At 43.9% G+C, this 21,657-nt stretch overlaps 1 protein-coding gene across 1 annotated transcript; it reads left to right on the plus strand.

Moving 5' to 3' along the window:
• The first annotated feature begins 896 nt into the window (after positions 1-896).
• Positions 897-17,120, plus strand: LOC139262604 (ferritin heavy chain, oocyte isoform-like). The gene is made up of 4 exons (XM_070877761.1): positions 897-998; positions 11,105-11,251; positions 16,529-16,654; positions 16,965-17,120. Exons 1-4 carry the CDS (start codon positions 897-899, stop codon positions 17,118-17,120), a joined length of 531 nt encoding a protein of 176 aa, XP_070733862.1.
• The last annotated feature ends 4,537 nt before the right edge of the window (positions 17,121-21,657 follow it).

A 21,657-nucleotide genomic window follows, 5' to 3' on the forward strand; every position in this document is an offset into this window, starting at 1 on the left:
ACTATGTTCCCAATTTCCACCCTTCACTCACCTTCACATGGTCCATTTCTGTCACTTCACTTCCCTTTCTCGACTTCTCTGTCTATCGTCTCAGTCTATCAGACAAATATCCAATGAGTTGTTTGGATGTTGCTTCAAACCCGCAGATACCTGCAAATGATCAACCCACTGAACAATCCAGAACTATTAAAAAAACACTGACTCGCAAACAACAGAAGATTCAATGAATCTTTCAAGGTGGCCATTAACTGGTCCAGACAGAGCACGGTCGATGGGGTGTTCCCTCTGTCTGCCTGCCTCTCTTCTGCGGCTATATCCGCGCCCGGGTATCCCTGGATTGGGAGCATGCGGTGTCTGCCGGTATGCTTGAGGCTTTCCGTCATCGGAGGGCACCAGAGGGAGGGGAGCGCAGCGTGGATACAGGGAAATAATGTAAAATTTTAAAAGTTTTTTTGTTAGTTTTGTCATAATGTGGGTCTGTAAGTTTATTCCCCCTTATAAAGGGAGCACTTATGGTTTAAGTGTTTCCGATAGCTGAATTAAACATTCCAATTAATTAGCCCAAAGAATAGAGAATCCAATTAAACCTGTGACTCTGGATATTTGAACTGTGTTTGAGGAAAGTTAGGACAATTGAGATCCTCATTGAGTTGTCAGCCAATGATGCTCATTCTTCAAAGATCTGACTGGCTCTGGGAGTCCATCTCCCTCCTTCCTTTACTTGATTGGTGCTCTGAGAAGATGCAACTTCTGATTGGGTATTGATGACTGTCACTCATCATCAAGAATGCCACAACCTGGATTATCCCTCAGTATAAATATAGGTGTTTGAGATTGGCAAAATGTTACCTTTGTACTTCGACAAAGTTTTTACTTTGGAAAAATAAAATATTAAGATGGCTTCTCAAGTGCGTCAGAATTACCACCAGGACTGTGAGGATGCTGTCAACAAGCAGATCAACATGGAGCTTTCTTTCTCCTATGTTTATCTCTCTCTGGTGAGTTTTGTGTTTTTGCCACTTTACAATGGAGACTATGTAATGTGAATTTATGAAATCCTGTGCTGTACACAGCTCACCTCTTGCTCTCTTTCTGTCCACCCCGCCCTGAATCTATGCAGTGAATTCACTTTTAAAGCCATAATATAATACAATTTATCTTAATTGGTATTTGTTAACAAATTCTCTCTGTTCCTTGTATCATCTGATTATCTTGATTCTTTCTTTTTCCTGGAATCTTGAGCTTGATTAAGTTTATTTGGAATACATTCTGCACACAATGCAAGGAATTCAGAATTGGTATCCTCATTCTAAATCACTGCATGGATTGTCCTTACCTTGCTGGTTCAATGGGTGGTGTCATAAAAATAAATCTAAGCCATTTAGGAGGGAAGTTAGGAAGTATTCTTTCCCACAAGTGTGGTGAAAATCTGAAACACTTTCTTTCCCAGCCATCCCTCACCTCCACAGGGGGAGGATGGGAGGAAAGTGTTACAAATGTTTCTGCTTCCCTCCTGTTCCTAGTGTTTCTAACCTCTAAATTTTAAGTACCAGATTGTATCCTTTTTTTCCTCTAACTTTTAGCACCAATAAAGCAAAGAAAGTTCATCAATTGTCTACACCGTGGACTCTACCTTAACCCCTGTGATCTTCACCAAGCACCTCAAATTCTGAGGGGTTCTCCGAACACTTTTTTTTTCTGTGGTCTCTGCTTCTCCGCTACTGTGCCAAATTAATGCTGCATGTGGTAGTTTTAGTTCTTTGGCATGATTGTAGCCAGTATGTTAGCATGAATGTTTTCTCAGAAGAATCACTCAACACTCAGTCGGTTCCAATGCCCATGCGGGGAGGAAGCCTCAGGACTGGATCCAGGCACTTCTCTTCGACGAATGAAGAAACTCATCGATATTTATATGTTTTACAATAGTTCTTTAGTTACTCAGCCCACTTCGGCTGGTCACAATCCAATCATAATGATTATAAATTACATATTGGTTTCTTTAACCCAATAAAATTCCCCATATACCTCAGGGGCTGTATGTTCGGTTTTGTCAGCTCGGGCTGATTAATGAACTCGTTATGTGAGGCAGGTTCTCCCCTTATCTCTGTTCCTCGTGGCTCGGCTGTGTGAAGTCACTGATTATACCAGTGTACTATAATGGTTCGTTATAATTATCTTGTATCCAAGGCATTCCTGGTAGTGGGCCTCACTAGGTCATTGCTCGGTCAGCCCCAGTTCATTACTTGACTAATTGAGTACCCATCATGGCTGGGCAGCCATTTTATGTGTGGCCACTTTAAACTTGAGTTTAGATATATTCAGCAGGTGCCTCATGCCAACAACAATTCTTCCCCCCCCCCCCCCCTTTCAGTAAAGGGACTAGTCCTAGTCCCCCTTTAACCGACCGTCCTACTTTTATTAGTTTTGTGCACGGCCTGGTACTCCCTGCCTCAATGTGCTGGCGAGTCATGTGGTTTCAGGAGTCCCAGTTGCTTAAATCAAATTAACAAAGGCCAAATCCTCCCCCTTTATTAGACAGGCTTGTTTAGTATTTGGGGACCGATCATGGGTCCCTCTTCATCGTGCTTGGTGCCTGCATGCCTGGCAGGCCATTCTGCCCCATGTTACTACTAAGATCAATGGTATCCCGACCAGTATGTGTGAAATTATTCGAATCCAAAGATGGATGTTGACATTTATTCCCCAGTCCCAGACCTTTCTCCACCAACTCTGACTTTGTAAGTCTACTTCGATATCATCTTTCAGTACTTTGATTTTAGTTTGCAGTTGGTGGTAGAGCTTTACGGATTGACCCACCCTGAGCCTCAATTCTCGTAATACTTCGGTTAGATGTGGGATCGGGACCTGCTCTGGCTCGTCATAATCCTGCAAACAATCGTGGAGCTGATCGGTTACATCAGTAACTTCAGGCTTCCGGTGCCTAACCTGGGTGATATGCGCTTGCCCGATTGTGACAGGTCATAGCGGCGCAAAGCAAATGTTCGGCTGTGGTATCGGGCACTGTAGGTCATTATACCAGTATGAACGCTCTGTGGTAGAGACGCAGTATCTTCCCTTCCCTCTGTAGCCTACCCTCGCGAAGTGCCTGTGTGCAGGCACTATTTCTAGTACACACCCATCGGTTCGGTTAAACCCGCTCTCGTCTAGCTCACCTTGTCCTACCGGGTGAGGGCATACTGTGATCTCCCCATTTACTTGCATTCTGTTAGGAAGATCCTGGTTTCTCCTCATCTCAGTCCCAAATGGCTGACCCCTAATCCTGAGACTGTGACTCCTGGTTCTAGACTCCCCAGACGGAGGGGAAACAGCCTCCCAGTATCTAAGCTGAATTATATATGTCGTATGTTGTTTCGACGAACGGCGGAGGTGCTGGTCAGATAGTAACGTATGGAGACATTTTCCCGTATTACTCCGATATTCTCTAGTTGGTACAGGGGGAACGGCCCTGAGTCCAGCGTGGCTATAGGGATCATCAGGACTATCCCTATCCCAGTATTCCGACCCATCTGGCAATCTGGAATTGCTGTGTGTACTCGGGTCAGTGCCTTCAGAGTACAATTATCCTTTGTCCCCATCTGGTTAGCCAACTGAGCCAAATGTGAACTGTCTATCCAATCGGGTACTTCCCCGCGTTGGATCTGGTTGAGATTGTGGCGGATCTGTCCCACCATCCACAGACCATAAGCGTGACAGAGTTGCCCCAGTCTTTGCTTTCCTGTATATTATTTTTCTCTATCAATGAGGTGATTGATGGTTTTGGCGTGAGCTTCCAGGACTGAGATGCCATCCAACTGGATTTCGGCACCCTCCTTTCCTAGGTTGGCTTGGTCTTCCTGGTTTTGCTCCACTCTCTAATAACTTAACCCCTTCATCACCCCTCTAAGCTGTTCCACCCTCTCATTTAATCCTTGTATATCTTTCGAGTTTACTACAGAGGCCCCTGTATTGAAACCGGTAGCAACATCGTTAACTATTCCCACCTTTACCCTGGGGGCTGAGCCCTGTCCTCGGAATCTACTGGCACCCATTGCATCGGCAGCCTGCTGCATTACAACTTTACTTAATACATTGTACCTTTTCCTTGACTGTTCTGTATAGTATTCTCGCATCTGGATGCCTGAAATATTGATCAGGACAGGCACAATTTCATGTTTAACATTATCATACATAATTCCCCTTCGTTGCACATTACAATCCCATTTTCTGGTCCCTCAGTGGTTATGGGACAAGGCAGTTCCTTGGGCAATGTAGTGGTTCTTATGGGGTGCAGTGTCGGGGGGGTGAGAAGGATACATACAATGATATTGCAGCCGCCCCACCTCCTCGTAGTACCCACACAGCCCCCCACTCTTTTTGCAGATGCCTGATTGCTGGGACTGTCCCGGAAGTGCGCAAATTAAGCCGAAAGTACATTCATCGGGCCCTTTGACATCCCTCCGTTTAATGCAGCTGCTCCTTATACCCGTGGAGCACTGTACACATACCCGGTTCTTATTAGGATTCACTTGTAACCATGCATTAAAATAAGTCCTGTCCTTGCTCCAGTCCTTGGCTGCTGGGATGCACATTCCATCCGTTAAATTAAACAAGACTCCATAGTTCATGTAGTTTATTTCCTGAGTGCGCTGCAATCCGTTGGTATCCTCCAGTGTTTGTGTGGGTCTTGAGGTTCCCAGTATCATGAGTCCCCCAGAGTCGAAGTCACCACTGCGGTCCCATCTTGGTGAGTGTTTTATCTGAAAATTTTAAACCGATAGCCTGGTCGTCACCAGGTGTTAGGTTCTGGTCTACTTGTGTCGCTGTCACTCTGTGGAATCGGAGGTAAGGATTAGGTTAACCATATTCTTTATAGTCGTACCATCTCTATCACTTCATGTCCCTGTCTGGGCTGCTGTTGGTTTTACGTATGAGCCTGCTGTGCTCGAGCCTGCACGATGACCCATCTAAATATTATCCAAACTCCAATCAACACCAATGCCACCATTATTCCTCCAAACATCGCTGTCTGCTTTACCGTTAGGTTGGGTTTGTGGACTACACCTAGCCACCGTGGGGGACATTGGCTCTATTGCCATAGGTGATGGTGCTATGGCTGTGCACTGCACTATCCATCTAGTCCTGTTTTTTTAAAACATCTCTTCCAGCCTGTTTATCTTAGTTTTTAACTCTTGACCAGCTTGTTCTGTTTTATTTTTATTAATATTCCATCATTTCCTCTGTCTGTCAGGTGAGTCTTTATTTTAAGAAATCCAAATTAATAATATCTAGTATAAAACAGCTGTCAATGGAAAGGGTTAACTCCTTTACAGGTTTGTAAGAAAGCCTGATGTCATTACGTGACTTCACGTAATCATCTGAAAAATTATTTTTTTTTTCAAGTCTTTGTGCCTTAAACTTGCTTAGAAATTAGGAATTTGTTAAACAGCATAAATCATTAAAGTGGTCATGATAAAAAATCTTCTCATTGGGAAAGACAGCACTTTAGATTAAACTCCAATTTTTTCTTAACTTCTAATTCAAGTACTTGCCAAATTTTTTTTTAAATTGATTTAAGACGAGACCACACATTTTTAATATTTTGTTTACTGAAATTCAATTTTGTTTTTTTTAAATTTCTCTCAGCACAAAATCTAAACATCCGTGCCAGTTCCATTTTCTATAAGAATTTAAAAATTCAGTAAGATTCTCCAATTCCCAGTTTTTTTTCTTTGTGCTGAGTTTGCATAGCTTAGTTCTTTTCTCCTCGTTCTCTTCAAAACCCCCCTGCTTGTTTAGACTGTTCGGGGCTTTTCTTGATAAACACTGTCCATTTTGGAAATCTTTTCAAAGTGCATTGAAACTTTCTCATAATTTAAAATCTTTATCAATGTAGAGTGTCTTTTACCTCTTCCAGTTTTTTCTTTTTCTAATTAAACCAATATCTTTTCACAGCAAACATCAACCAGCATTTAGTAAGTTTAGTCTTTTTCCATCACAAACACATTTTTTTTTCAGCACTTATTTAGTAAGTTACATTTTTTTTTCAGATCATCTTTCTGCAAATTAGGTTTTGTATTCTACACGGAGGGCTCGTGACTCCACAAATTTGTTAATTTAAAATCATTTGTTTACTTTCAAAGTGTCGTCTTTATCTTTTTCTTTTCTCCATGACTAGAATGGAGTCCAGCAATTAGGTTTCGAGGGCTGCTTTTTGTGATCTCAAAAAGCTCCAGTTTCAAAGTCGTTAAAATGTCTCTTCTAAACTGCTAAAGCTTGCAGTTTTTAACATTTTTCAAAAGTCCCTTTTGCACCTTCACAGCTCGCCACTCGCCCAGGACTTTGACCTGATCCCTGAAGGTATTTCTAGATTGTTTCCAAACCTTTTAGTTTTATATCTCCTTTTTTCCTTTAAGAGATCAGATTTAATTTAATTTTTTTTGAATCCACCTCAGTATTTTGCTGTGCCTTCTCTGAATATCTCAAAATCCCAATTCAAACTTTGTAATTTCAATCTTTATTTGAAACCTTTTTTTGAGCTAGAAGTTTTTTTTTTTAAAAGGCATTCTTTATCTCATTCCTAGACTAAATTTATGTCTTTCAACCCAATGTAATCAATCATTGCATGTTTTCTTTTGACAAGTAAATGAGCGTTGTGGAAATGTATTTTTATCTAAGCTGATACCATACGGTATTTGTGTGCCTTTTGATTAAAATGGAGTCCTGGCCCTTCCAGAACTTTCTGCATTTTAGCAGCCAGCTTGCATAAACAGCTAAACCTGCTGTTAGATGGCTGATGGTTATCAGACAGCTAGGAGACAAGTCATGCTGAGACAAGTAACCCCCCATGGTGCTCTCCTATTGTCTACACTACAGGAGTTCCATGTCACCCCACCCTTATCTTCTAGCCATTATCTCTTTCCGAGACCTCATCCATTTGAAGCAAACAGGTAAACTGACCAGGAAATTGGATAATCCTGACACAATACAAGACAGGTGATAGCCCATTACCTATGACTCATGGAGTAATGGCCGTTTGGCTTTCTGATAACGCTGACAAAAGGAAATATTTGGACACCATGTCAGGACCAGGATATAGTAATTAACTCTTTATCTGTATTCACTGACTGTGAGACAGAGCAATACACAGGGAGAGGCCAGAACTTGGGTTTTACTGTATAAATATCTTGTGAAGCTGTACCATTGCGGAGGTGTTCATTTAGCCCTTGACTGAGTGAAACCTACCCCTTGCGAGCAAGTAAATTAAAAGGGAAACTTCTATCGGAGCTGTAAGTGTCGGAGTCATTCTTTTCTGAGGTCGAGATTTCGACAGCGTGTCAAATAAATTCTTTTTTTTAACCACCGGGACCATGTATTTTTTATCTTTTGTTCAACAAACCTATCCTTTGTACATTTCCTAGCTCCGTAACTTATCATCCAAATAAATCCACACCTGTGTTTCTAACTTAAAATGTCTGAAAACTTCCCACATACAGGACAACACTACAAAGGGTTTAAAAAAAAAAACTTTCACTCTGTTTAGAAAAGTGGGTGGAGCTAAAATAAACAGACACTTGCATTCCTCTTCCAACCAGGCTTTCGGAAACATGGAAACATAAAAAAATTCATTCGGCAGTCAAGAAATCACAAGGACTCAACGACAGACATTCACAAAAGTCTCTCTCCATTCAACAAGCTTATTAATTTATTTTTTGGCAGGCTCTATTCTTGGATCCATACTTCACTTAAGATAAGCACTATCAGGTTTTTTTTAATTTCTTACATATTGATTTACTTCCTCTTAGTTTTATGTGGGCTCGCAGTATCAAAACTACAGCCTTTTCATTTTTATCTTTCTTTTCCTTCTCCCACCATTCTGCTGGTCTGCTGGCAGGTCCTAAGGATCCCACCCTGCTCTAATCATTTTCTCGATTTTGTTTCTTTTGTTTTTTCACCAGGTGGCGGGTAAGGGACCCTTCTGGTCCCCACTCGGTTATTTGTTTTATTGGCCATACCTGGGTAGGACTAGAACCATTACGAATCTACTCTCGGAGGTCCGCTTTCTATCTAGCGTAACTTGTAGTAGACCGTCTCCTGGCTACTGTCAGGTCACAAGTTCTGCTGTTGCACAAACTTATTCAATTCTTAAAACGCGTTTAAGCAATTCCCGCAGTGCTCTACGTATCCTTAACGACTACCTACCACTGCTCTGCCTGTTGATCCGACCCTGTTCACAGGTTTGGATTCCGTTAGCTGCTGTAAACCGCTTGGTTCTACCCCGGGGTATATTTCAAATTACACTAATGGGTCCGGAAGATGTCTTTCAGTATCGTGATCCCACAGTCCAAGTGTGTTCCCGGCACCTACTTAGTTCCTGGCCATCACGTGGGACTAAAGTCCTCTTAATTCAGGCTCAGGCTAGGTGTTTGAGATATTGGACTGTCTCCTCATGTTGATCTTCCAGCATCCACTTTCTGCACCGTTAGAACATTTTGTTTAAGGTATACTCACCCGGTTTCTCCAAGAGCGCCACTGTTAGCGTGAATGTTTTCTCAGAAGAATCACTCAACACTGAGTCGGTTCCAACGCCAATGTGGCCTTTATTTTTGCATGCAGGAAGGAAGCCTCAGGACTGGATCCAGGCACTTCTCTCCGACGAATAAAGAAACTCATTGATATTTATGTTTTTTTACAATAGTTCTTTGCAGTTACTCAGCCCACTTCGGCTGGACACAATCCAATCATAATGATTATAGATTACATATAGGTTTCTTTAACCCAATAGAATTCCCCATATATCTCAGGGGCTATATGTTCGGTTTTGTCAGCTCGGGCTGATTAATGACCTCGTTATGTGAGGCAGGTTCTCCCCTTATCTCTGTTCCTCGGGGCTCGGCTGTTTGAAGTCACTGATTATACCAGTGTACTATAATTAACTTGTTTCCAAGGCATTCCTGGTAGTGGGCCTCACTAGGTCATTGCTCGGTCAGCCCCAGTTCATTACTTGACTAATTGAGTACCCATCATGCCTGGGCAGCCATTTGATGTGTGGCCACTTTAAACATGAGTTTAGATATATTCAGCAGGTGCCTAATGCCTAGTGTTTTGATATATTCAGCAAGTGCCTAATGCCTACAACACTGTAAAACTCAGCTAGTTTTTCTCTTTTTTTTTATATACAATATGAATTCTGCACTGTGACTCGATCTCTAGTTTAGGAAGTTGCTTTGACTGCCAAGACTGCCTCTCAACTAGCCTGTACAAAATGTATTTGGGTTAATAACGTAGATTATTAGAGCATGCTACTGGTGACCAGGGTATAAATCTTGTGGCAACTCCTTCTCTAATTTCCAGAGCTACAATGAATATAGGGTGCCAAGATTAAGGTTCCAGTTTTAAGCATGTTCAATCAAAGCTGAATTGGTGATTATGGAGTGATGCAGCACAGGAGGCCATTCAGTCCATTGTGCCTTGCTGAATGTTGGGTGGAGCGATACAACTGTTTCCATAGCCTGCAAATTTTTCTAAATCATGCAAGAGGATGAGACTGGGGAATTAGTAATGGGCAACATAGAGATGGCAGAAAATCTGAACAAATATCTTGTATCTGTTTTGACAGTAGAGGACAGGAACAACATTCCAATGGTGGATAGTCAAGGGGCTTTCGAGGGGAGTTACTTAATGCAATAACAATCACCTGATGAGGTAGGACTCAGTAAGATAATTTGGGCTAAAGGCAGATAAATGTTCCTGATGGCTTGCATCCTAGGGTCTTGAGAAGTAGTGGCAGGGATTGTGGATGCATTGGTTGTAATTTACCAAAATTCCCTGGATTCTGGGGAGGTCCCAGCAGATTGGAAAGCTGCAAATGTAATGCCCCTATTTTTTTTTTAAAAAGTAGGAAATGATAGACCAGTTTGCCTAATATCTGATTGGAAAAATGTTGGCGTCCATTATTAACATAGCAGCAGGGACATTTGGAAAAGCAAAATTTGATCAGGTAGAGTCTGCATGGATTTATGAAGGGGAAGTCGTGTTTGATATATTTGCTGGCATTCTTTGAGGATGTAATGAACAGGGTTGATGGTGAACCAGTGGCTGTGGTGTATTTGGACTTCCAGAAGGCATTTGACAAAATTACTGCACAAGATGAAATTTCACAGGCTTTGGGGGTAATATACTAGCATGGATAGAGGATTGGCTAAAGAACCGAGTCGGGATAAATGGTTCATTCTCTGGTTGGCAACCAGTATCTAGTAGTGCTGCAGGGATCAGTGCTGGGACCCCAATCTATATATTTCACTCTGTCCCTCCATCCAAGTCTGTAATGTAGCCTAGTTTGTTCCTCCCAACTTTGTCAGTAATGTGTGAGAACACACATCTGCAAAAGGACATAGGCAGGCTAAGTGAGTGGGCAAAAATTTGACTGTTGGAAAGTGAGGTCATGCACTTTAGCAGAAAAAAAAAATCAAAGAGCAAATTTTATTTAAATGGAGCAAGATTGCAAAGTGCCACAGTACAGCAGGAGTGGGGGGGGGGGGGTAAGGTGCCTCTACTCAATGGAATTCAGAAGAATGAGGTGATCTTATTGAAATGTATAAGATTGAGTGGGCTTGACTGAGTGGATACAGAGAGAATGTTCCCACTGATCAGGGAGACTACAACTGGAGGGCATGATCTTAGAATAAGGGGCTGAGAAATTTCTTGAGGGTTATCAATCTGGAATTCACTGCCTGAGCTGTGGAAAGCTGAGACATTGAATAAATTTAAAACTGTAATACAGTTTCTTAAATGCTAAGGGATTATGTGGGAATGGGTGGGGATGAGTCTATGATCAGATCAGCTATAATAAATGGTGGAACAGGCTTGGAGCTGTGGGATCGACTCCTGTTCATATTTCTCATGTTAAGTTTCCCTATGGCTGGAGCTGAAATTATCCAATGTCTGTACCAGGTTAGTTGAGTAGGTGCTAGTTTCCATAACTATACATACAAGTTCAGTGAGACTGAGCCCTTAAAGCAAGAAAAAAGAGATTGGATTCTTGAACAGTGCCCATGATGATGGGTGTGCCATGGAATAATCAACTACTCTTCTGATCCCTCTGCAGTCCTTCTACTTTGACCGGGATGATGTTGCCCTGTGTCACTTTGCTCAGTTCTTCAAGGAGCAGTCACATGAGGAACGTGAGCATGCTGAGAAACTGATGGAATTCCAGAATCGACATGGGGGCCGAATCATCTTGGCAGACATCAAGGTTTGGCTCCATAAACGAGGGCCCTTCTGTTTGGCTCCCCTTAGACTGATTGTTCCCAATACATTCTAAAGCAATTGGTTACAATTTACAGCACAGGAACCAGCCATTTGGACAAACTGGTCCATGCTGATGATCAGCTTCAGACGTTGTCCTCCCACCTTGCTTTATCCAGCAACATATCGTTCTATTCCTTTTTCCCTCATGTACTTATTTAGTTTCCCCTCAAATACATTTATGCTATTCACCTCATAAATTTGACACCGGTAGTTGACTTAATGCAGTAATTCAATATTCTAACACATTGGTTCATGGTAACCTAGACTTCTGATTGCAATTTTTCCATCCCCCAATTTCCTTCAATACTGTCCTATTTCCAAACCTGTTTTTACTGCTTGTACTATTACATATGTGCCACCAGAGGGCACTGCAGTCAGACTTGCAGGTGACCTGCACAGGTGTGCCAGGCCCAGTATAAAAGGCAGGCTGACAGGTGTGATCCTCACCACTGGAGTACCATTATGTAAAGTCCTGTCCCCTTAGTACAGATTCTCACAAGGCATGTAGTGAAGTCAAGGTCACTCTGGACCTGCACCTTTATTTCACAGCTCTGGAATGCTGCACTTGCTTGAGACCTGTCCTTGTATAACCTGTCTCTTGCAAGTGCACCCCTGGTGGTAAGGTATGCTGGTGGTTACAGGTCATATCTTATTAGTCATGTATAGTATGTTAGGATACAGTTAGAAATAATAATGTAAGATACATGACATCACCCACCCCCAAGGTCTTCTTGTCTTTATAGGTTCAGTCTCTCAGGTGGTCTACACTCTCGCGTGGAGCATCTGAGTTGTGGTTCAGTTGTTTGCCTTGGTGTCTGTTTATCTTTGGGTGTGGTTGCTGGTATCTCGCCTGGGCTGTCTGTTGCAATTGTGCTTTCCTCAGGTTGTTCCCTCTGTCCACCAAGTTTGATGTGCGTTCCACATTGTAGTCTGCCTCTGGTTCTGCAGTGTTGTTGGTAAATCTGCTTTTTACTTGGTCTACATGCCTCCGGCAGGTTTTGCCATTGTCCACTTGTACTACCAGTAGCCTGTTTCCTTCCTTGCCCGTTAGTGTCCCTGCAAGCCATTTGGGACCCCTGCCATAGTTTAGTACAAACACTTTGTCCCCGATCTCATTCCATCTCCTCCCTCAAATTTCTTTCATGGTACTCGGTCAGCTTACAGCGCTTTGCCGCAAGGATTTCGTGGATGTCTGGGAGGATTAATGATAGCCTTGTTTTTAAAGTCCATTTCATCAACAGTTGCGTGGGGGGATCCCAGTCAGTGAGTGCGGACGAGATCTGTATGCCAGCAGCAGTCGCGACTGGAGACCCTGCAGCGTGGGACCTTGGATTTTAAGCATGCCTTATTTAATGATTTGCATTGCTCTCCGCCTGGCCGTTGGAGGCCAGCTTGAACAGTGCTGTCTTGACGTGATTTATGCCATGGTCAATTATAAAACCTTTGAATTCTGCGCTGGTGAAGCACGGACCATTGTCACTGACCAATATGTCAGGGATTCCGTGCATTGCAAACATGGTTGCGAGGCTCTCCACAGTGGTGGAGGTTGTGCTCAAGTTTAAAATGGTGCATTCAATCCACTTAGAAAATGCATCTGCAACTACGAGAAACATTTTGCCCATGAATGGGCCCGCATAGCCTACGTGCACCCGTGACCATGGTTTGGTAGGCCAGGGGCTCGGGAGCCTCCCTGGGGGCATTGCTGAGTTGGGAACAAATGGTGCACCTTCGGATGCAGAGCTCCAAGTCTGCGTCAATACCAGCCCAGCAGACGTGGGATCTGGCTATAGCATTTATAACGGTTCCTGGGTGCTCGCGGTGGAGCTCCCGGACAAATGCCTTTCTGCCTCGCAGAGGCATGACTACTCGGCTGCCTCACATCAGGCAGTCTGCTTGTAGTGATAGCTCATGCATGCACCTGTGAAAGGGTTTTAATTCCTCGGGGCAGGCACCGCGAGCCTCTGCCCAGTCACTGGTTAGGACATATCTTTTTACTAAGGATAATGTGGGGTCGCTGGCCATCGAGGCTCTGATTTGGCAAGCCGTCATGGGCGACCCTGTGGACTCAAAGACATTGATTGCCTTGACTATCTCTCAGTCCTGTTCGTGAGACCCTTCTGTGGTCACCAGGGGTAGCCTGCTGAGCACGTCGGCACAGTTGTCTGTGCCTTATGGTATAGTCGTAGGACGCCAGTATGAGTGGCCACTGTTGAATTCGTGCTGAGGCGTTGGCGTTTATTGCCTTGCTCTTGGATAGGAGGGACGTGAGGGGCTTGTGGTCGGTTCCTAACGCGAACTTGGCCCCGAAAAGGTATTGGTCTATCTTTTTGACACTGCACATGCACGCGAGCACCTCCTTCAGTACCATTCCGTACCCGTGCCTCACCCGCAAAAGTGACCTGGAGACATAAGCTATGGGTTGTAATTTGCCTGCACTATTGACCTGTTGCAAAACGCACCCAACCCCAATAGCTGACGCATCGCATGTGAGAACTAACTTTTTACTTGCGTCAGAGAAAGTCAAAACACTGTTGGAACACAGAAGGTTGTGTGCCTTATTGAAGGCAAGTTCCTGGGCATCCCCCCAGAACCAATCGCACCCCTTCCTGAGTAGCACGTGGAGAGGCTCCAGCAGCGTGCTTAAGTTCTGCATAAAGTTCCCAAAATAATTGAGTAGCCCGAGAAAGGCGTGCAGTTCTGAGACATTCCGGGGCCTGGGTGCCAGGCGAATTGCTTCTGTATTGGACTCTGTTGGGCAGATTCCATCAGCAGCCTAATCCTCCTGCCCAAAAATTCAACCTCGGGTGAGAAACAGGCACTTGGATTTCTTGACTCGTCTGCCTACCCGATCCAACCGCTTTAATACTTCCTCCAAATTACGGAGATGGGAGTTGGTGTCCCTACCAATGATAAGTATGTCGTCTTGAAATAGAACCGTCCCCGGGAAGGACTTGAGCAGACTCTCCATGATGAGCTGGAATATGGCAGCTGCTGACCTGATGCCGAATGGGCATCGATTGTACATGAAAAGGCCTCGTGTTGATGGTGGTGAGTAGCTTGGATTCCTCGGTCAATTCTTGTCATATACGCAGATGTGAGGTCTAGTTTTGAAAAGTTTACCTCCAGCCAATGAGGCAAATAAGTCCTCTGCTCTGGGCAGCGGGTACCGGTCCTGTTGGGAGACTCTGTTCATGGTTGATTTGTAGTCCCCACAGATTCGTATGGATCCATCAGGCTTCATGACTGGGACAATGGGACTTGCCCAGTCACTAAATTCCACAGGTGATATAATGCCTTCCCGCAGAAGCCTGTCTAGTTCGTGTTCCATCTTTTCCCTCATCACATAGGGTACAGCTCTGGCCTTGTGATGGACCGGTCTACCATCCTATGTGATGTAGATTTTGACTTTGGCCCCTTTGAACGTGCCCACACCTGGCTGAAAGAGATGTTCAAATCACTTTATAACTGTTGAGCATGAGATCTGTCCCTCTAATGACATGGCATGGACATCATCCCATTTCCAGTTTAGTTTTGCCAGCCAGCATTGCAGGGGGGTCTCCAGGGACAATCCACAGGGGAAGTTGGTTCACTGTCCCTTTGTGTGTGACAGATCATGGCGCTGCCAAGGACTGGTATGATTTCTTTGGTATAGGTCCTTAGCTTGGTGTCGAACCTTGAGTTTTGGTCTGTCTCTTTTTTTAATGCGGCCACAGTTGTTGAAATTGTTGAGCGCCCGTGAGATTGATTCGCTCCCATATCCAGCTCCATGTTGACAGGTATCCTGTTGAGTAGGACCTTCATCATTATAGGAGGCGTCCTGTTGTAGGAGCAGCAGCCATTGATCATGTTGACCCGCTGCACATCGGTGTCCCGGGTGCTGTCCCCACCGTCTTCTGGTCTGCTTTCCGACCCATACGATTCGTATATCAGTCGAGCTGTTTTTTTTTTTTGCACATGCGGGCCAAATGCCCTATATTTTCACAGTTCCTGAATTTCAGCAGGCTGTTTGAACAACCCCTTGACGAGTGCCCACCCTCACCTCCAGCACAGACCGCTTCCATTGTTCCCAAAGAATGAGCTGTGTCTGGCTGATCTCTTGAGCTTCTCCTCAGTTTGTTGTTGATTGCTCACATTGTGGGTTGATGAGGTGTGAACAGCCGTTCCTGTGGCCCTTGATGGTTTCTGGTGCCACTGCCTGCTGTCGAGAGCCTGTTCTCCCGGTTTTGGCTGTGTGGGGGTAGCAGCTTGTTTACTGCTGTGACATTCTTGTTCCGATATTTTGTTAGTTGTCGTACCTGCATTGTAAATCAACCTCGTTTCTTCTTCCCCCCCCCTACCAAGAATGTCTGTGCAACCAGTGCTGCTGCCTCTAAGGTCAGGTTCTTGATCTCTATGAGCTTTCAGAATATGCCTGCATGGCCTATTCCTTCAATCAAAGTCTCTCAGCATTTCTCTCCTCAGTTCATCGGAGAACTCACATAAACGAGCCAACCTCCAAAGTTCCGCCACGAAGTCGGGTATGCTCTGGCCCACACAGCATCTGTAGTTGGAGAACCTGTGTCTGGCCATTTGCAGGCTGCTCGCTGGCTTCAGGTGGTCTCTTACCAGTGTGCTCAATTCTTCAAATGACTTGGTTGCTGGTTTCTCGGGTTCCAGCAGATCCTTCATAAAAGCGTATGTTTTCGAGCCACAGCTGGTCAAGAGATGGGCTCTTGTCTGCTTTGGCGTCTCCTAACCAGTCTTTGGTTACAAAGCATTGCTGGGGCCTTTCTGTAAATTCCTCCCAATTGTCTCCAGCATTGTACTTTTCATCTGATCCGTTCGCCATTCTGTGGATTCTGTAATCCCGTAACTTATCACCACTATAGTCCTGTCCCCTCAGTACAGACTCACACGAGGCATGTCGTGAAGTCCGGGTCACTCTGGACCTGTACCTTTATTTCACAGCTCTGGAATGCTGCACTTGCCTGAGGCCTGTCCTTGTATCCCTGTCTCTTGCAAGTGCACCCCTGGTGGTAAGGTATGCTGGTGGTTACAGGTCATATCTTATTATTCATGTATAGCATGTTAGGATAAAGTTACATATAATGTAAGATACATGACACATAAAATGGACTAAGGTCACTACAGTTAAAGTACAATACATTGCCTCGTAGAGTCATTATCAGAGCATCTAAAGACAAAAAATACTTGGTTTGTTTGTTCTGACTTTCCTCTTCAGAAAGCAGAGCAGGATGAGTGGAGCAATGGCCTGGAGGCCATGCAGAGAGCTCTGCAGATGGAGAAGAATGTGAACCAGAGTCTGTTAGATCTGCACAAACTCTCCACTGGGAGCACTGACCCTCATGTAAGTTCCTAATGCTTCAATGTGGGCTTTTGGTTAAGTTGCTGGCCTTGAAGTTAATTTTAAAAGATCTGTGTGCCCAATAGCTTTGTGTTGGTCTATTTTTGGGGTTAGATATTGTAAATGTGTCTGTTCCCAGCACCTTTTTGTATAGCAAGTTTTCATCTAAATGATGCAGTAATTCCATCAATTTCAATTGCACCACTGAACTATCCTCAGTCCAAGAGGACTAAAATTCAAACTCTCAAGCAGTAAGCTCCAATGTTCCTTGATATCTGCTACTGGCCATAACTCCTTTCTGTTTCTCCTTCAGTTGTGTGACTTCCTGGAGACCCACTACTTGGATGAACAAGTGAAGATGATCAAGAAACTTGACGATCACATCACCAACCTGAAGAGACTGGGAGCCCCTGAGAATGGCCTGGGAGAGTACTTGTTTGACAAGCACACCCTAGGGGAGAGTGACTGAAGCTTCTGATCAGTACTTGTGTTTATACAATGTGTGTGAGACTCTGTCCTACATAGAATGGTGGCTTTGTACAGGCTGAGACCTGGGCTCTTGATGTGAAATGTAATCAACTGTAAATAAACTGTTCAATATTGAGCTGGGTTTTATCTCCTTGCAAGTTACTGGTTGCTTATTTTCCATTTACCATAACTTGTTTGCAGCACAAGTATTGCACTTGGTTATGCAACAATCATACATTGGCCTCCTGTGCTGTAACCACTCAGCCTGTTGAGCCTCTGCTGGCTCTCCAAGAGCACTTCAGCTCGTCCTACTCCCTTGCATTTTCCCTGTAGCCCTGCAATGTTTTTCCTTCATGTACTTGTTCAATCCTATGATTGAAACTAGCTTCACCACCCCCTCGGGCAGTGCAATCCAGATATTATCCACTCACTGCATAAAAGTTTATCCTCATGTCAGCTGTAGTTCTTCTGCCAATTGTCTTAAAGTTGTGTCTGCTGGTTCTCGTCCCTGCTGCCAGTGCAAACAGTCCTATAATTTTTCACTTTGCTGGAATAATTTCAATATATTGACATTCCTATTCACAAAAAACATAAATCGGAGCAGTAGTAACCCATTTGGTCATGTGAAGCCTGCACCGCCATTCAATATGATCATTACTGATCCTTTACCACCACCATGTTCATGCTTTTACCCCATAGCCCTTGATGCCTTTTGTATCAAGATATCTCATATCCTTCTTAAATATATTCAGCAATTGGGCTCCACTGCCTCCTGTAGTCAACAGTTTCCCAGCTTCCCCATCCTGAGTGAAAACATTTCTCATCTCAGCGCTAAATTTCCTACCCCGTATCCTGAGCCTGTGACCTTTTGTTCTCAACTTCCCAGCCAGGGGGTACTTCCTCCCCACATCCAGTCTCCAAACCAGTCTGAATTTTATGATTCATTCAGATCCCCTTTCACTCTTCTGGTGAATACAGGCCTGGTCAACCCATTCTCACTTCACACGACAATCTTTCCATCCAAGGAATCAGTCTGGTGGAACTTTGCTGCGCTCTTTCTTGGTTAAGGAGACCCAAAACTGTGCACAATACACCAGGTGTCATTTCACCAAGGCTGTGTATAATTGTAAGACATCCTTGCTCCTGTACAGTTGGAAAAAAAATTGTAAATATTACATTTGGTTTCTTCCTCCTCCAAATCTATTTATATACGTGACTAGCTGGGGCCAAAGCACTGGTTCCTGTGGTATCCCACTCGTCACTGCCCACCACCCAGGAAAAGACCTGTTTATTCTGACTGTTTTCTATCAATTAACCAATTTTCAATCCATGGCAGTATATTGCCCCCAATCCTATGTGCTTTAATTTTGCTCACTAACCTCTTGTGGGACTTTATCAAAGGCCTTCTGACAATCCAAATACACTGCATCCACTCGTTCTAATCTCAGTTACATCCTCAAAAAAAAACTCCAGTAGGTTTGTCAAACAATATTTTCGTTCCATAAATCCATATTGACTTTGTCTAATCGTGTTATTTTCTAAGTGTCCCTTTATCACATTCTACTAATGTTAGGCTAACCGGGCTGCAGTTATCTGTTTTCTTTCTCCTTCCTTTTTAAAATAGTGGGGTTACATTTGTCACACTCCATTCTGCGGCAACAGTACCATAATCTGCAGAAATTTGGAAAATGATAACCAATGCATCCACTATTTCCATGGCTACACTTTTAGTCCTCTGGGATGCAGATTATCAGGCCCTGGGGATTTATCAGCTTTCAGTCCCATTAGTTTCTCCAGCAGTATTTTCTGACAATCATTCCCTTCAATTTCTCTTGCTCACTAGACCCTTAGTTCCCAAGCATTTCTGTGATGTTATTTGTGTCCTCTTTGAAGACAGAACCAAAGTATCTAATTGTTCTGCCATTTCCTTGTTCCCCATAATTTATCCCATTTGTGACTGAAAAGGACCTACATTTGTCTCAACATTTTCTTTTTACATACTGGGAGAAACTTTTACAGTTGGTTTTTATGATCCTTACAAGTTTAGTCTCATACTATTTTCCCCCTCTTAAACAATCTCTTGGTCCTTTTTTGCTGAATACTAAACTGCTCCCAATCCTCAGGATTGCTACTTGTTCTGGCAACTTTGTATGACTCCTCTTTGGATCTAATACTATCCTTAATTTCTTGTGTAAACCATGGTTGGGCCACTTCTTTTTGTGTTTTTGCAGCAGAAAGAAATGTATAATTGTTGCAATTCATGCATTCGTTCCTTAAATGTTAGCCATTGACTATCCACCAACATGCCTTTTAATGAATCTTCCCAATCTATCATAGCCATTCCTCATAACTTTGTAGTTTCCTTTGTTTAGATTTAGGACCTAGTTTTGGATTGGACAACTTCATTTTCAATCTTCATGAATAATGCAATCATATAATTCTTCCCTAAAGGGACCCGCACAAAAAAACTATTAATTAACCCCTTCACATTGTACAATACCCAAGCTACGATAGCTATTCAGACATGTTGGAGACCTAATTTCACTTGCATGTATATGTAATGACTCAAAAATCTGGTTACTGTAAACTCACTCAGGTGCAACATTATCTATCTTTATTCCAGCCCGAGTGCCAGTGTGACAAAGACACCCAGCTTTTGCACAGGTGATCAAGCGCACATGCCACGTGGAAACAGCCCGATGATCTCTGACCGCGGCGCCCTCTGGTGTCGTGTGACTCCCAAGCATTAATACATAAGAGTCTATCTTGCAAATTCTATTCATGCATTTCAATCTAGCATTGCAATGCTGTAATACAACAATTGAAAATGTCCATGTTTGTTCAACCACAGGTACATTTTAGTGTCTCAAAGAAGGCAGAGAGGTTTACATAACATGCTTATGCCATTTGGCAACTCGAGCCTGTTCCGCCATTCAGTAAAATCATGACTGGGCTGATCTTGGTCTCAACACTTTCCTGCCTGTTCCCCATAACCCTTGACTCCGCTATTGTTCTAAAAATCTATCTATCTCCACCTTAAATGTATTCAATGACCCTGCCTCCACACACGCACGCACACGCACAACTGAGTGAGTGTCGCACTGTCGGAGGGGCAGTACTGAGGGGAGGCAGTACTGAGGGAGCGCCGCACTGTCAGAGGGACAATACTCACAGGATTCTGCACTATCGGAGGAGCAGCACTAAGGGATTGCCACACTGTCTGAAGGGCAGTACTGAGGGATTGTTGTACAGACTCATGTTCGATTCAGGTGGGTCAACTGTGCTCATTGGTGGCATCTCCCCCGAAAGGATAGTGCCTGCGGTGTGATTGGTGGCTCTGGATCTGAATCACTGCCGCACTCTCTGCCCCATCTAAAGCAGAGTTTTAATCCAAGGGAACACCTCTCATCAGCTCATCCAGGACTGAACCACTTCTGCACTGAAATCAGACGTCACGGCTTTGGATCTCTGGGATACACCAGCATGAAAGGTCAATGACCAGAGGGGAGAGATGATGACGATTATTTTTACGCAGCGAGTTGTTGTGATCCGGAACGCACTGCCTGAAAGGGCGGTGGAATCAGATTCAACAGTAACTTTGAAGAGGGAATTGCATATATACTTGACAAAAGTTGCAGGGCTATGGGGAAGGAGCTGAGGAGTGGGACGAATTGGATCGCTCTTACAAAGTGCCTGCACAGGCACGATGGGCCGAATGGCCTCTTTCTGTGCTGGTAGGATCTATGATGAGCCAGACAGTTAGAGCATATCTGAGCCTCATCATTTCAATCAGATTTAAATATTCATCATTTCAATCAGATTTAAATATTCTTTCGAGTCATTGAATACCGACTGTAAAAGGACTCGTCTAACACATCAAATTGAGGGGCAGGAAAAGGCGAGCTGGTCCATCAAGCCTGCCCCAAAACATGCCGGAGCAAATCATAGAATGATAGAATGGTTACAGCATAGAGGGAGGCCATTCGGCCCGTCGAGCCCGTGCCTGCTCTCTTCAAGAGCATTTCAGCTAGTCCCACTCCCCCGCCCTTCCCCCGCAACCCTGTTATTAATTTTTCCTTCAGGTACTGATCCAATTCCTTTATGAAAGCCACGATTGAGTCAACCTCCACCACCCTCTCGGGCATTGCATTCCAGATCCCAACCACTCGCTGCGTAAACATGTCACCTTTGTTCTTTTGCCAGTCACTTTAAATCTGTGTCCTCTGGTTCTCGACCCTTCCGCCAATGGGAACAGTTCCTGTCTATCGACTCTGTCCAGACACCTCATGATTTTGAATCCCTCTATCAAATGGAGATGTAGGTGACGATGTGTTCAGTAATGTTCACTCCCTCTCATTCTCACTCAATATAATGAATTTTACCAGGCATCATTCCATGAGAATAAAAATGACAGATCGTTGATGCCCCCATATAGCCAATCCTCAGACACATGCCCATTCTCTATATTCGAACTGGGGGCAGTTCACACCATCCACAGGATGGAATTCCCATTCCACTGGCCAATGCTTGGTTTGTAA

The sequence above is a fragment of the Pristiophorus japonicus genome, chromosome 4, assembly GCF_044704955.1.
Source record: "Pristiophorus japonicus isolate sPriJap1 chromosome 4, sPriJap1.hap1, whole genome shotgun sequence".
Lineage (NCBI taxonomy): Eukaryota > Metazoa > Chordata > Chondrichthyes > Pristiophoridae > Pristiophorus > Pristiophorus japonicus.

Coding starts and splice junctions, on each gene's coding strand:
- LOC139262604 (XM_070877761.1), top strand. CDS start 897: ATGGCTTCTCAAGTGCGTCAGAATTACCACCAGGACTGTGAGGATGCT. Junction 999..11,104: donor CCTATGTTTATCTCTCTCTG/GTGAGTTTTGTG, acceptor ATCCCTCTGCAG/TCCTTCTACTTTGACCGGGA. Junction 11,252..16,528: donor TCATCTTGGCAGACATCAAG/GTTTGGCTCCAT, acceptor TTTCCTCTTCAG/AAAGCAGAGCAGGATGAGTG.